Source organism: Battus philenor, unplaced genomic scaffold (genome assembly GCF_028537555.1).
Source record: "Battus philenor isolate CCGP_79_NKW_IND1 unplaced genomic scaffold, ilBatPhil1.0.hap1 SCAF_17, whole genome shotgun sequence".
NCBI lineage: Eukaryota > Metazoa > Arthropoda > Insecta > Lepidoptera > Papilionidae > Battus > Battus philenor.
In genome coordinates, this window is record NW_027181679.1 from 6,871,137 (window position 1) to 6,885,986 (window position 14,850).

Genomic DNA, 14,850 nt, shown 5'->3' on the forward strand with positions numbered 1-14,850 from the left:
CTCGATTTATTAAACACTTACATCTGTGAAGTTTCCCATTTCTTTTGAAACTAATTTATCGAGGCAAGTTAGACCATTTAACGAATTTGTTATTGAAAATGTTTGGCTGCCCAAATTTTTGTCTAAACACTCAACATTTTCTTCAAGTTTTTCCGTGGTTATTGGTACAAAATCTAGATCTTGTATATTTTCAGATGATATTTTATGTTCTTGTGCTAATTGCAACTCTTCATCTGAAATAATATTTAAATATAAATAAACGAAATTGCAGGGTAAAGAAAACCGCCTTTTAACTTTCTCCTTTGGAATACAAAATTATTTGTTTGAAAATCAAGCTCAGCTTTTCTATGCATAAAATAAATTACAAAATTCATACTGTTAAGCCCAAAGCAAAAACTTTTAGAAAATAATAAATAAAATTTGTTTCTCTAAAGTCAAATATTGATTTTTTAGAAATAGAAAGTCACCAATTAAGGTGCCATAATTTTAATCGAAAAATGCTAACAGCTTCTTCTTATATTAAAATGACTGTCATACTAAATATTAATCACTATTGACCACAGTGAAAAGATCCAGACAAGAAATTTAAATACTATATTGTTTTTTCATTATACAATAACAGTAATAAAATAACCTTGTGTTTGGTTTAAAATAATATCATTTTCAACATTTTCGATGTACTTGATAGTTGTAGAACTGTCAATATTTTTATGTTCCGTGCTATTATTAATATTTTGATGATCTTCATCATCAGAATCTTCAAATGCTTTTAAAATTCTTCCCTTTTTGGGTTTAGTACTTGTATCTTCATCTGATTCAGAAGATTCATCATCACTAGAATCTTCATCCCCTCCATCAAAATCTTCATTGTCTTCAATAAACTTGTCTTCCTTAACGACGTCGTCATGTTTATTTTCTGCGAAATTATCTTCAAGTTCAGATTCTTCTGCTTCATCATCAATCATAGGATTTCTCTTCCGTGGTCTATCTTCAATAACACAGTCTTCTTCACATATTTCTTCTTCCTCTTCTGTGGTAACTTCACTTTCATTATTACTAACATTTGTATCATTATCTTTTTCTAATTTAGCCTCTAATTTCTCAATGTCATCAGCTTCAGATTCATCGCTTCTAACAGCATTCAATTCTAGTTGTTGTTGCTTTTCTTGTTCTAGTCTTTTTTTCCATTCTATAGATCGCTGTTCAGCTATTTGATTTTCTAACTCATGTTTCAACTTCAAATGTAGCAATCCTGGCTTGCACCTGGAAATAATAAGGTATTGACTATTTCTCAGAAATCATGCTTTATAAATAAAATGAACTTTTTATTGAATATCTGTCATAAAACGAAAATCGATAATTTTCAGGCCTCTGGAGACACTTCATTCATCACACAATACACTTCAAACATCACACAATTATAAAAAAAATCTTAATTGTTTTTGTGTACCAAATATTGTTTTTAAATTAACAATGGACAATAATATTGCAACTGGAAATAATTATTTAAAAGTAGAACAGATGCATATAATTATCTGATTTCTTGAATATTTTTTAAGTAAATTAAACAAATTAATTATACAAACTTTTTTTCTCTCTCCCTTTCTTGGTCTTCTAACGATTTTAATCTAGCGAAATATTTGAATCTTTCTTTTAATAATTCAACACCAGAAAGTTTTTTCTCACTATTGGTAGTATTATCTAAATCAATGAACATTCCAGGAGCTCCAGTTAATTTTGGCTGCTTGTTCGAGGAATTGATATTTGCTTGCTTATTGTCATCTAAAAAGTAAAATGAAATGAATAAATTACCAAGGAATTATTTTTTCGTTAGACTACTATTAAATGTTTATAAAGATTATGGTTGAAATTTTTAATGCATCATACTATTGCAATACCTTCTTGAGCAAACTCTTCTATTTCATCAAAAAAGTTATCTTCAAGAAAATCTTCACTAACATTGTGTATATTATTAGCTTCTTCTATTTCATTGTCTTTGACGATTGGGTTGGAGCATTCAACAATTTTATTTCTCTTTACTTCATCTGAATTAATGTTATCATCTTTTTCTGAGTTATAAAATAATTCCATTATTTGACTATCATCTTTGTTTTCTACATTTATGTCTGATTTGTCTGTCTCACTGGTAAAATTATCCACACTCTCTTTTATATTCATTTTATTAGCTATTTCATTTTTATCAGGAATAGTTCCAACATTTTGAGTGTTTGTGCTTTCAGTTTCATTAGTTAAAAAATCAGATTCACATGCAACTGGTTTGCTGTTGTCATTAGAAGAATGCATTTTATTTAAAATTGTGCCCTCAATTTCTCCATTTGACTTATTTTGTAGGTCCACATTAGTATGTACATCAATAGAGTTACTTTCAATCAGATTATCATTAGCTATTTTATCAATTATTTCATCTTTTGAGATCTTTTCATCTTCTAAATCATCATCATCATCTTCGCTTTTACATAATTCCATGATTTCTTTTTGCCTCTGTTCTAACTGTAATCTGTGAAAACCATTATTAAGATTATATATAAAACATTTTAAGATTATTCATACAGAAAAACTTAAAGATTTGTTACCAGGTATAATTTTTTTTTCAAAGCTTTGTCCTTTTATAACATTATTTATTTATGCATTCTGCCTATTGGCATTTATATCATCACAAGGCTTGTTTTAGGACATGGGGACTTTAGGGGTTGCAGAGGAAGGCGCTTAACTTGTTGTTTTTTATAAAGTTAAGTTAAGTTTTGACAATTTCTTCTAGGGTCACAAGTGCAAAAGTAATATTATTAATATAACAGCTAGTACTAATTTGCAAGAACTGAATTGCTGCAATATTTTTTTAAATATTGGTAGCTTCTTTAATCTTTACTTATTATTATATATTAACTTCTTACTCATTTTAAATTCTATTGGTTTATTACAAAGTTTGGATCTCACAGTTGATGTTTCAAGTTTTCAACCATCTGAATAATGTAATGACGAATGTCACAGACAATGATATCAGTCTCGGATCTTTATTCCAATAATAAAATAACAAATATGTAAATATAACAAATGTAATTATTTTTTGTAACTAACTGACATGCAACACAACTAAAGAGCATTTTGGCTAATAGACAAATTCTCCATTACTTTTGCACATATTCTATTGTTTATATGTATTATTATTTACCTATTTATAATTATACATTCTTTAGTAAAACCTAACACTAAAAAATTCTTCAAGATGGATAAAAAGGAGACTTTTCATATTTATATGTCTTTTTAACAGGCAAAGCGAAGCCATAGATGTTTTGTTCTTGTAATGTTATTGTTACCAAAATATACATCTGGGGATGAAGATCTTCAATCAGTATGTTGCTAGTGATGTAATGTGAGGGTCCAAAAAATGGTTGTTAATAATTGGCTTTAAAAGATTTAAGGCCATCCAGTGAACAATTGAGAAGGTTATGCATGGAGCTTCGCAGCGAAGCTGCAGAAGAACCAAGGTCACGAAAAGATTTTTTTTTAATTAAATTATTGTTATGATATTAGCTATAGTTATACTTACGCATACTCCTGTAATTGTTCAGCGGTCATTTTAACTGACAAAGCTTTGCCATCTGGTGCTAATGCTGGCTTTCGTCGATTCATTACATCTTTTAGCGATAATGCCTTAGGCCTGTGATAAGGGAGGGAAACTGCCTTTTCTCTTAACATGCGACTAGATTCACTTTTTATTTTCTGCATATTAACCATTGCTTGCTTTGCTGTGATCTAAAACAAATAAGTACGTAGAACAATGACCCTAATCAGTTATAGAATACCATCCCCATTTCAAGAAATAAAAGTAAGTAAAGTGTTCCTTTAACAAAATAGTTAATTATACTAATTTTAAATATCTATTTATTATGTAATAAGTACCCGGATATAGTGTTCTTTTCATGAATTTTTAATAAAAATTATATCATTATTAATGCTGAATTTCCAACTACTTTTTACCTTTTCAACATTTCACTAAGTTAAGCTTCACTGTATTTTAAATATTAGACAACATATTTTTTTTAAGTATTTTATTAATATTAATTGAAGACTGCTAACAGACTAAAAGTTATAATCAATTGCTAAAATTAGTGGATATTATAAAAGCTTGAGCTTGTACAGGATTCAAAAATTATTAAGAAGCTCTAGCTTAAGTCTAAACTTAGTTTGTACCCTATAGATAAAAATGATGTATATCTGTAAATCTATGATGAAGCCAAACATTTTAAGTATATATCTATGCAATGATGATATTATTCTCAGTGTGTTGAAATATGTAACATCTAATTTATTTGTAACATGTTTCTCAGTTGTAAAGTAGGCTAAATGTTAACTTTAGTGTAATTTGATAAGAAAATACTTATTTGCCAATATTTTAACTAAAAAATTGTAGATGGCTTCAGTAAGTTATTAATGGATGAATTATTAAAACCACTTGAACATAAGCAAGTGTAGTTGTCTGAATTGCACATGTAACCTGAGGTTATGTCTCATCCACCCATTTGTTTCCTGGGATGTTTTGCTGTAAAAGCACTTTCCATTGTAAGCATAATTAAATTAGGTAAATATTAAATATCTTTCTTAATAATCATGCAGTAATAATAAAATACAAAAAATCATAATTCTTATGCTTATTAAGAATTGATAGAAGAGGGTTTTCTTAAACCATCTAATTTTTCAAAATTGGCAGATAGTTGCAGACATTGTTTTTAATAATAAAAATTATTATTTTACTAACTTTCTCAACTTTATTTAATGTTGAATAATTAGATTTCACTGCTGTTTTCTTTCTATTTTTATTGCTAACATCTTCATCACTTGAAGAGTCAGGATCACAAATAATTGAAAGTTTATCTATTTGCTTCTCTTTAAAGGCCTGAAAAATTCAATAGACAGGTTATACATTTGACATATATCAAAATAATATTGTACACATAGAATATATTATGAGTAGAGTTTTACTTTGTTGCGTGATGTATCATTTTCCTCTGACTCCTCATATTCAGATGTTTTATATGTAACAATTTCACTTCCACTATCTGTATGTGCTTCCGAAGTCAGAGTTCGTTTTTGTTTCGAAACTAAATCATTAAATTTATTTTTTAGTGTTCTCTTTCTGTTTTTAACTCGTCTTGATTCAAACTTCTCCACTGTTATTTCAGGCGCCTTCATCATCAATTCATCGTCGCTACTCGAAACACTTCGAATCCTTGATTTACGTTGGGAATTTTTAGTTCTCGTGTCAACGATTTTTGTATCTTTTTTTACATTTGTCTGGTTGCTTATGTATACATTTTCACTATGTTTTTGATCTTCTGGTTCGCTACAGCTTTCAGAAAGACGTTGAGGACGTTTCTTACTTTTCAAAATAGGTTCGTCAAATTCGTTTCCAGACTCTTCCTTACTTAAATTGTTTCTAATGTTATCAAACAAATTATCCGATGAATTGTCAGAAGAGACAGTATTAATAAGTTTTTCAATCGCATCATCTTTAATAGATGTATAGGTAAATAAAACTTGTTCAGCCATCATTTTTGATTGGTGTTTAAACACGAAACTTAAAGTTATATCCAAACTAGCACAGTCCTATTCAACTTTTTTAAACTCTTATTTTACAAATATTCAGTCGTAGTATTGTAAAGAACAATGTTTGCTCTAAATTAAATGTTAGTAAATCACATAATAATCATGTTTTCTTTGAGGAACACCCGCCAATTTAACTGTCAATAAGCTGAACATCTATCACATCTGTCACATGACATTTCTTACATTATAATAACACACCGACTGTTTCAGTCAATTCGTGAAGGAGTAAATTATAATTATTTTGTATTTCTGTAATATTAGCAAATAAACCTAAAAAACATATCGGACAATGTAATGCATAATAATTAGTCTTAGTTATAGTACATTTCGAAACCTTTAACCTATTTTGAATATAATAAAATCTACATTGTTAAATTGTAAAATGAACAAATTAAAACTTTAAACTAAGTAGTATCTAGTACTTGGTACTTGTGCCCGATATTTCTATAGGCTGGAAAAATATCCTTAGTTTTTGTGTAGTGACAACTTAGGCTGATACGCCTCAATAAATTCAATTAGCGCCAATAATTTATAAGTATAAAATTATGATGAAACTATAAAATATTTCAATATGACATTGCCGCGTCTTATCGTAATTAGTATATATGGACAAAAAAAATTATTGACGTTGCAAGTCTAAAAGTATTTATTGCCGTAATTGTTTAAATATTTTAAAAATAGCATTGTTAAAGAATAAACTCAAAATATTTTAAAAGCTTTCAGCCAGCGATAAGTCTTGTTGTGTAGGATTTACAAGAGGTTTTTGTTTCTTTTTTGACAAGTCGCAAATGACAGCCTCTGCGGTTGTGAGTAAAGATGCGATACCACTAGCATCTCTAAGCGCGCATCTCATTACTTTAGTTGGATCTATAATACCTTTCTCAATTAAATTAACATATTCGTTGTTTAAGGCGTCGTATCCATACTCTGTACCCATAGTAATTGTTTTTGAAACGATAACAGGTCCCTCACATCCTGCGTTACTTGCAATTGTACAACATGGAGTACTTAAAGCTTTTTTAACTATTTGTATGCCTGTAGCTTGGTCATGGTTCTTTGGTTTAATGTTGTCTAGAGTGGGGATACATCGTAAAAATGCTACACCACCCCCTGGTACTATCCCTTCAGCAATAGCAGCACGTGTTGCATTTACCGCATCGTTAATTCGATCTGACTTCTCGTTTATTTCAACTTCACTTCTGCCTCCTACTAGTAAAACGGCTACTACAGAATTAAGCATAGAAATACGTTCTAAAAGTCTACTTTTCTCAAAATCACTTTTGGTGTTTTCAAGTTCTTTTCGCAATTGTTCAATTCGTTGTTCTATTTCTGCTTTATCCCCTTTTCCTTTCAGTAATAGCGTGGAATCTTTTGTAACCACTATTTCACCAACTTTACCAAGGCTCTCCAATTGGCAATCTTCTATTCTAATTAAGTTAGTATTATCTTCGAAAATTGCACCACCCGTAATTATCGCCATATCTTCCAAGAGGTTTTTTCTATGTTGTCCTATACCTGGAGCTTTGACAGCAACAACGGGTAATCCAATTTTCAATTTATTTAGAACTAACATTGATAAAGGTTCAGATTCATAGTCTTCAGCAATAATTAGCAACGGCTTTTTATGTGTTTCCGCAATCTCTAAGGCTGGAATAATTTCTTGAGCAGTAAAAATTTTCTTTTCCGATATTAGTACAAGTGCATCGCTATATTCAACTTTCGGACCTTTTTTCGAATTAATGAAATAAGGTGAAATGAAACCACATCTAAAAGACATACCTTCAATTATATCTAATTCGTCCTTTAACGTTTTACCTGGTTTTACAGTTATTATACCGTCTTTTCCCACTTTATTTATAGCTGCGGCTATAAGTTTCCCGATAGCTAGCTCGCCATTTGCAGAAATGGTGGCAACTTGTTCTATTTCTGCTGTAGTATGAACAGATTTCGATATTGATTTAAGTTTCTCTGTAACTGCATTTACAGCTACCATTATACCTTTTCTAATTTCTAATGGATTAGCGCCTTTTGAAATGCTTTCAAATCCTTCTCTAGCTATAGCTCTTGCTAAAATCGTAGCTGTAGTGGTGCCATCTCCAGCTTCTTCGTTAGTCTTGTTTGCTACATTTTGAACTAAAATTGCTCCAACGTTTTGAAATTTGTTTTTTAACTCGATACTTTTTGCAACAGTGACACCATCTTTTGTTATTTTTGGAGGACCAAACTTTTGCTCAATGATAACGCTACGGCCTTTAGGACCCATTGTGACGGCAACAGCATCGGCGAGTACGTCAACACCGTGAAGCATAAGCGATCTAACATCTGGCCCAAATTTTACTTCTTTGGCATAAAAACGTTGTGCTATTTTACACTGATTACTTTTAAGACTTACTTTTAATATACTTTGTGCTAGAAACATTTTATTATTAAACTAGTCTTCTTACTTCTTTTTCAAATTTCAAGACAAATTTACGTCACATAAATATGAGAAAAAGAATGAAGCATTTGTCATTATTTTATGATGAATTTTGAATTTAGAAGATTCATTAAGAAGCATAGATTCATTATGTAGCTATAAAATGAATGTCTATATTTAAAAAGTTAGATTGTTTTACACGTGACAAATCATTTTGAAACGCGGAATTACCGGTGTATTATTACTTTTGTAACGAGTACAATGAATCTTGCATTTTACAAATTAATCTACCACATATTTACCAATTTTTATTTTGTATTATACCTATTAAATTTTATTTCTTATTGTAATAAATATAAGTAATGACTATGCAGATAGTAAGATTATTAGTGTTCATGTATAAGTATTTTTATAGTCCATTTTGTCTATAGTTTCGTTCACTATGGTTTAAACGGTTGATGGATTTACGAAATCTTGATATTAACTCTAGGGTTAATCATATGTATTTATTTTACTTAAACGTTTAAGATATCTTATTAAATATGAATGTTTCTAATTCTAATACACCAATAATGATAAATTTGACCGTTGGGGATCAGTTAACTACAATTTCTTGTGGTCACATCGTTGTTGAATTGTTGAAATTTGTAGCTTATCAAAGATTGCAAATACCATATACATACCAATGGCTCAAGCAAGTTGTAAGCAAGAAGAAATCGAATCAAGACAAAAAGGACACTTTTCAATCCGAGAGACATTTTCTTACAGCTTCCACTGCTTTGGATAATCTAGATTTTCTTATTAAGGTAATGTAAATGTATGTTCAAATCATTAAAAATATTTGTCACAATTTTTGTTTCCTGTTAGGTATTTTTTTTTAAATTTCTATTGTTACTTATATACTTATATTGTTTTTAATAGACCAATGACTGTCGATTATAAATATTTTATTTTTTGTTTAAAGTAACGTATAAAACGTATATAACGTATATAGACTTTGATATTGCACCTTCAGAAGTTTCTTTGCTTTGTCTACTTTCTTAATTGCAGTTTTGATTGTTTGAATTGTAATTAATCATAAATTGCAGAGCCCCTGTTGCAGAGAATCATAGGGCAATAAAACTAGGATTTGTAATGGAATGTCATGTTTTTTTTTTAACTAGTATATAGTATTGCTAACATGTTTTTGTTAAGAAATGTAGGTCCACACAGTAGATCCCGTACAGTGGCCTTTTTCAAAGTAAAACTCCAACCAGAAAAACAAACTTTTGTGTAGATTACTTCAAATAGTGATATTTAAACTAATAATCATAATATTAAATATCATTGCTATTACTTTTTCAATATTAAAATGAATGCTGTGTCAATTTAAAGATCAAGATTTATTAACTTTTTACCTTTTAGAGTCTGTTAAAAGAAATTGATGGACCATCTATTCCTGAGGAAGTGTGTATTGCTTTTGGAGGAACACCAGTCACATGTAAAGAAGTGTACAGACTCCTCTTACCCACTCTATGCCATAAGCCACAATGCAATTCTCAGTTCATAGCATCTGATAAAAAAATCCAAATGAATGTTTTCAGGTGAGTTGTTTGTGACTTTGCATAATATGTCTTTTTTTAGGATAATTAGGTTGATACATTGCACATTTAAAAATCGATTATTCTTGTAGAGTCCTGAGAAGCACTGTAAACAAATGTAGATTCTTGGTTAAAGAAATTGAAATAGAAATTTTTTATTAAAATAATTGTGTCATTTAAATGTGTATATTTTTTCAGGACTTTGGTGACATCAGGTCAATTAAACAAAGTATTTTATGATCCACTGCCACCAACTAACTTGTATATTTTTATAAAGAAGAAAAAGGTTAACAGACAAGATCTGGTTTGTAGTGATAGTTTTGTTTCAATAAATGGATATAGACTGCCTAGGAATTCTAAGATCATTGTTATTAATTTTAGGAATGAAAATAGGGAGAATCTTATATGTTGTAATGATTTTCCAATCTTTGATGAAGTTGTAAGTAATAAAATGGTTAACTTGAATATTTCTGAGAATGATTATAGTCAGACTGATGAAGATTATGCTCATATAGAATCAACAAACACAATGTGTTGGTTTCAATCTAGTTATGTTATGAAAGGTTTTAAAGACTGTATTGTCAATGGTAGTTCTATCACAAATACGTGGTTAGAGTTATGATGATACTTGAAGAATTAGTTCAGTAAGTGACCTAGAAAATATCAATCCTTCATCAATTTTTCAGAATGCTCATTAAAATTATATAATAGAATATTTTTAGTAAAATGTAGTTATCCAGCAGTCATGTGATTTTTTTACATTGTTCTCTATTAGATCATATATTTAGACAATTTAAAATCAATTCCTTATGAATAATGAACAGATGTTTTTGTTATAGTATAAATATACATTATAATTTAATTTACATTTGTTAACATTTTCATAATAGCTGTGAAGTGTTGAATTAAAATTGTATTAGGATCTCTTTTCTTGAATTGTGACTGGTAAATTGTGCCATTTTTATACAAAACAAATGTGTATACAAATATGTTATTAGTGAACAGATATTTGGATGCTAATTTACATGAAGATATTTTAACTAAAATAAATCCAAGCAATTTTATTACCTCATCATCATCATCATTTCAGCTGTGATAATATCCACTGCTGGACATAGCACTCCCTCAAAGGTTTCCATAAAGCGGCTTGCATCCACCGTCTTCTTCAAGATCTTGAAGGTTGTGTGTCCAACTTGTCAGTCGACAACTTACAAGTAATCAGTCTTACCGAAAAATAAATTTAACCAAAAAATATTTATGCAAGCTGCAGTAGCTTTTGTATTTTTTTCGTCTCAATTGTATTCACCTTCCATTTTTTTTGGATGCCTAAGTATTGCTTAAATTTCAACAGGTAAATATGCATCCAAATATACTTTTTTTTTACTTTAAGGCCTAGTTTTTAGTAGACTAATATCTTGTTATATGAAGAAGTTGTTTATTATCTATAGACAGGTAAAATTAAATTTTATGACAAAAATGTAAACTAGTTATTATGAAAAACATTACACTTTGATATATAGTATATTCAGAATTTTCATTAAAATCTCTGGTATCAGCAGGTGCTGGGTTTAAGTGTTATATAAGTTAATAAAGTATTTACATTTGGAATTGTAATCAAACAGTAAAAAAAATATTGCCATTTCCAGAAATGCCCATGTGTCTATAATATACAAATATTTTAAACAAATGGATATGATTAAAGATATTTAAAAAACAATACCTTACACAAGGTGGCTGGTTATATGTGTAAATACTATAAGGTGAATGTATAGTTCATTTATCAGCAGAAAGGTTAAGCATTTATATTTATATCCTATCACCCTGTATTAAGACACCTCTGCGAAATATGTTGCAATAATTTATTTTTTATATTGGAACTAAGCAGAACAATAACTTGCCATTTTTATTCCAATATTTTAAATGTACTACTCAGAATCTTGAAAATGCTTCTTACTATGTTATCATTAATTATTTGTGAAACCACAGTTTCTTTGTATAGAGTGTAACTAAAATTAATTGACAGCAAATGAGCTCTACTTTCACCCTTCCCTTTAAAGTTTTTTTTGCCTATTACCTGTATTGATAATTTTGTCGAAATATGAAGAAACAGAAAAAAAACAACAATAGGATTATTTCAAACATGTCATCTAAATCATTGCTAGTTGCTGTCTTGGCTTGTCATTGCTAGTTGGATGGAGAAGCTAGTTAAATTCATTACAAAAACAATAAATGCATATTGCAGAATTCTGCATTTTATGTTAATGAATGAAGTAATCTTTAAGAGAAAATATGATATTAAGTTATTATTAATATGTAGGTCATTTTAGTTTTTTCAAAACAAATTTTCTTTGACATGAAAATTTTATGTTTGATGTATAATTTCATAAGATGAAGAACATTGTTGGTAGGTTTTAGGTTTACGTTTTCTTAACGTTAATTTTATCAATGCCAACATTTAAATCATAACACACACGCATATATATATAAGTGTCGGACAAAATTTGTTCTATAACTATGCATTTCGGTTGATAAAAAATGCAATAGGACGCCTTTAAGAACGATATTTTGTTAATACTAAAGCTAACATATTACACAGGGAGGCGGGAAAGAAAATAACAATTGCTATGTTCATCTGCAAGACACAGTAGCTGTACAACATAACGAAAATATAATTTTCGAATTTACGAAAATAAAGTATTCATCATAATTTGATATGCTCTATTTCAGCATGACCGTCACTGAAGATCATTCTTTCTTTATCATTAACACAGACCTTGTTCAATATCTGAGTGTCAGATCGTTTTGAACAATTTTTCTTATTACATTCTTCTAAAGCTTCATTAAATTCAAAAATTAAATTATTTCTGCCACCATTAGGCCCAACAACATAATCACATTGTATTGAGCTTATCACCATATCTTTTATACAGCATTCTAGCAGCTCATAATATTCCAACCAGAATTTTTTAGGGAATTGTCTTAATTTAATACCAAGAACATCTGTTAGTATTCCTGTGATGAAAATGTCATCTATCCAGAATGGATAGTGGTATTGTGCTTCTTGAGATATGGTATGTGCTATGGAAGGAGTTATAATATAGTACCAGCCTGATAAATATGGTGGGTAACTGTTTTTAGAATATTCTTCCTGTGTAACATACCATTTGTTTTGTTTATTTCTCCTAGGAATAGTATCGTTCAACATATAACCCATTATTAAGTTTTCTCTCTTTGTCATTTTAGACAAAAATTCATAAGTTTTATTTATATTAAATACAATATCATCATCCACTTTCAATATAAAAGATACATTACTACAAAAATGTGAAGACCATTGCAAACCCATTAGATGTTTATGTGTTAGATTTCTGTAGTTTTCAACAAAAGATCCTTGAAGAATATCACCAAAAATATTACTCTCATCTTGTACAGCTTCTTGAGTTATATACCTGGAAAAAGGCTTTATTTAATAAGAATCATTTTAAGACTTTTAATTGACTCTGAAATTTATTATAATATCAAGTCGTGATCATTTCCAAAATTGATAATTGAATAAGAACTTATAATACTATGTTATGCATAGGTCATATTTTGTTAAATTTGATGTAGCTAGCATTGTTAAGGAACAGAGTGGCTCTGTACATTGATCTGTTGTAGCCTGATAAGTTTATTTCATATGTTTTGAAAAGTCTGTGCCAACAGCTTAGCAACCGGCCTATGAAATTATCGTCCATTGCAATTAGGCAATATAGTTTTAATAAGAAGCAGTATCAGAAACTTCTAAAAGTCAATTTACAATTTTATAGAATAATGTCTTACTTTTCTCTTTCTGGTATTTTTGCTAAAAGAAATATCCTAGTCGCATTCATAGATCTTAAAAGATTAGATGACATCGCTCTTCGGTGAGCACTTCTTAGTTCAACATGGCCTACGTAAGAAGTTACTATTATAATAAACAAGTTATCTGTAAAGCAATTTATTGTTAATAGAAATACGTTATAATAAATATATCAATTAAACAAGGATTAATAAACAGTGATAAATTTTACCATAGCAAGATATATTCGGTTGAATAAGAATGTTTCTCATAAAACTGTTTTCAATGTTAGTAATATTTATATAATGTTTGTCGGTACTTTTGAAACCTTTATATATGTATATTATAACGATTACTAAGGCTAATATAATAATTATTTGCTTTCGGCGCATCATTTTAAAATGTAGGAGTAATTTTTGATGAAACGTCTGATATTATTCTCTTGAAAAATACTTTGTCGGAATAAACATTGCTTAGTTCTTCGATTTGAACATGTCTACATACGTAGGTAATTTTAAATGCTGACATACTATTTTATACGTTTTTATATAACTAAAAGAAAAGCTTAGATTTTAAGATATATGATAGTGTCAGTGTATTGTGACAGTTATCTTTAATCGTAAATTGAAGGATGAGGTATGCAGACTATACATTTAATATAATAATACAAAAGTATCATTATCATGTAAATATAATTTTTTTTGTAAGAAATGTAACAATTAAATTGATATGTGGTGTGCCGTGTAAACAAAATTATTGACATCTTTTTTGGTTACGGATACATAACAGCGTTACATTTTGACCATAGGTATTGAAACCTTCATCGGGATTACCGAGTTCTGATGGCGATTTCCTAGTCTTATATTTTTACTATATAATCGGTCGATTACATGTTCCATCGGTTTGAGAGATATCAGTTATAAAAGTTGACATTTATATTTGCCTCTAAAATTGAGTTTGACATTAATAAAAATATTTTTAACGGATCTATGTAAAAAAAACTACTCTTTAATTGTAAAATTAGTGTAAATCATCATTGATAAAGGAATTAATATGTTGATACACCACAGAAAGATTTTTGGTTTTTAGCCGTGTTTGTCAATTGGTATTAGGTAAGAATCATATTAATTTGTTAAAAAAAATTGAACGAACAAAAACTAATTACACATTTTTTCCAATCGTGGTGTATGCCTGGCACGTATGCCTTGCAGTTAAAACAATTTCAAATAAAGTTCAATTTAGACCATACAAGCTATAAACCGCATAATCAGGATGAGAAAAACACACAAAGAGATGCTAGTTATATTTTTTAAATTCCTCGCATCACCTTTTGTTGCTTTCTGTTAACTAAAAAGTTGCTTTAGTATAAATGTGATGTCACATATTAAATATCTTTATTTCAGAATATAATT

The 14,850-nt window shown here is 29.1% G+C and overlaps 4 protein-coding genes across 4 annotated transcripts in view; 1 reads left to right on the plus strand and 3 right to left on the minus strand.

Annotated features, from left to right (window-relative positions):
* The window catches only part of LOC137919974 (claspin-like), a 35,357-nt gene extending 29,568 nt beyond the window's left edge, over positions 1-5,789 (minus strand). Inside the window, exons 1-7 of the mRNA XM_068763206.1 lie at positions 5,002-5,789; positions 4,778-4,915; positions 3,569-3,774; positions 1,899-2,518; positions 1,587-1,782; positions 635-1,263; positions 22-233 (exon numbers count right to left, since the gene is read on the minus strand). Of these exons, the coding sequence (XP_068619307.1) occupies positions 22-233; positions 635-1,263; positions 1,587-1,782; positions 1,899-2,518; positions 3,569-3,774; positions 4,778-4,915; positions 5,002-5,571 (2,571 nt within the window). The 5' untranslated portion in view covers positions 5,572-5,789. The remainder of the gene's footprint in view (positions 1-21; positions 234-634; positions 1,264-1,586; positions 1,783-1,898; positions 2,519-3,568; positions 3,775-4,777; positions 4,916-5,001) is intronic.
* A 545-nt stretch (positions 5,790-6,334) lies between these two features.
* On the minus strand, positions 6,335-8,044 carry LOC137920041 (63 kDa chaperonin, mitochondrial-like). The gene has a single exon (XM_068763273.1). The coding sequence runs from the start codon at positions 8,042-8,044 to the stop codon at positions 6,335-6,337; it is 1,710 nt and encodes a 569-aa protein (XP_068619374.1).
* Positions 8,045-8,504: 460 nt separating this feature from the next.
* On the plus strand, positions 8,505-10,397 carry LOC137919722 (uncharacterized). The gene is made up of 3 exons (XM_068762885.1): positions 8,505-8,847; positions 9,446-9,624; positions 9,820-10,397. Exons 1-3 carry the CDS (start codon positions 8,584-8,586, stop codon positions 10,241-10,243), a joined length of 867 nt encoding a protein of 288 aa, XP_068618986.1. The 5' UTR covers positions 8,505-8,583; the 3' UTR covers positions 10,244-10,397.
* A 1,918-nt stretch (positions 10,398-12,315) lies between these two features.
* LOC137919723 (beta-1,3-galactosyltransferase 5-like) lies at positions 12,316-14,037 on the minus strand. Its single transcript, XM_068762886.1, has 3 exons — positions 13,671-14,037; positions 13,441-13,585; positions 12,316-13,070 (listed from the first exon to the last, which is right to left on the minus strand). Exons 1-3 carry the CDS (start codon positions 13,831-13,833, stop codon positions 12,323-12,325), a joined length of 1,056 nt encoding a protein of 351 aa, XP_068618987.1. The 5' UTR covers positions 13,834-14,037; the 3' UTR covers positions 12,316-12,322.
* Positions 14,038-14,850: the final 813 nt, after the last annotated feature.

Bases quoted from the DNA above. Each gene is read 5' to 3' on its own strand.
- LOC137919723 (XM_068762886.1), bottom strand. From the start codon at position 13,833: ATGATGCGCCGAAAGCAAATAATTATTATATTAGCCTTAGTAATCGTT. The intron at 13,586-13,670 runs GTAAAATTTATC...ATTGCTTTACAG, and splicing joins ACCGAATATATCTTGCTATG to ATAACTTGTTTATTATAATA. The intron at 13,071-13,440 runs GTAAGACATTAT...GCCTTTTTCCAG, and splicing joins AAAATACCAGAAAGAGAAAA to GTATATAACTCAAGAAGCTG.
- LOC137920041 (XM_068763273.1), bottom strand. From the start codon at position 8,044: ATGTTTCTAGCACAAAGTATATTAAAAGTAAGTCTTAAAAGTAATCAG.
- LOC137919722 (XM_068762885.1), top strand. From the start codon at position 8,584: ATGAATGTTTCTAATTCTAATACACCAATAATGATAAATTTGACCGTT. The intron at 8,848-9,445 runs GTAATGTAAATG...TTTACCTTTTAG, and splicing joins ATCTAGATTTTCTTATTAAG to AGTCTGTTAAAAGAAATTGA. The intron at 9,625-9,819 runs GTGAGTTGTTTG...ATATTTTTTCAG, and splicing joins ATCCAAATGAATGTTTTCAG to GACTTTGGTGACATCAGGTC.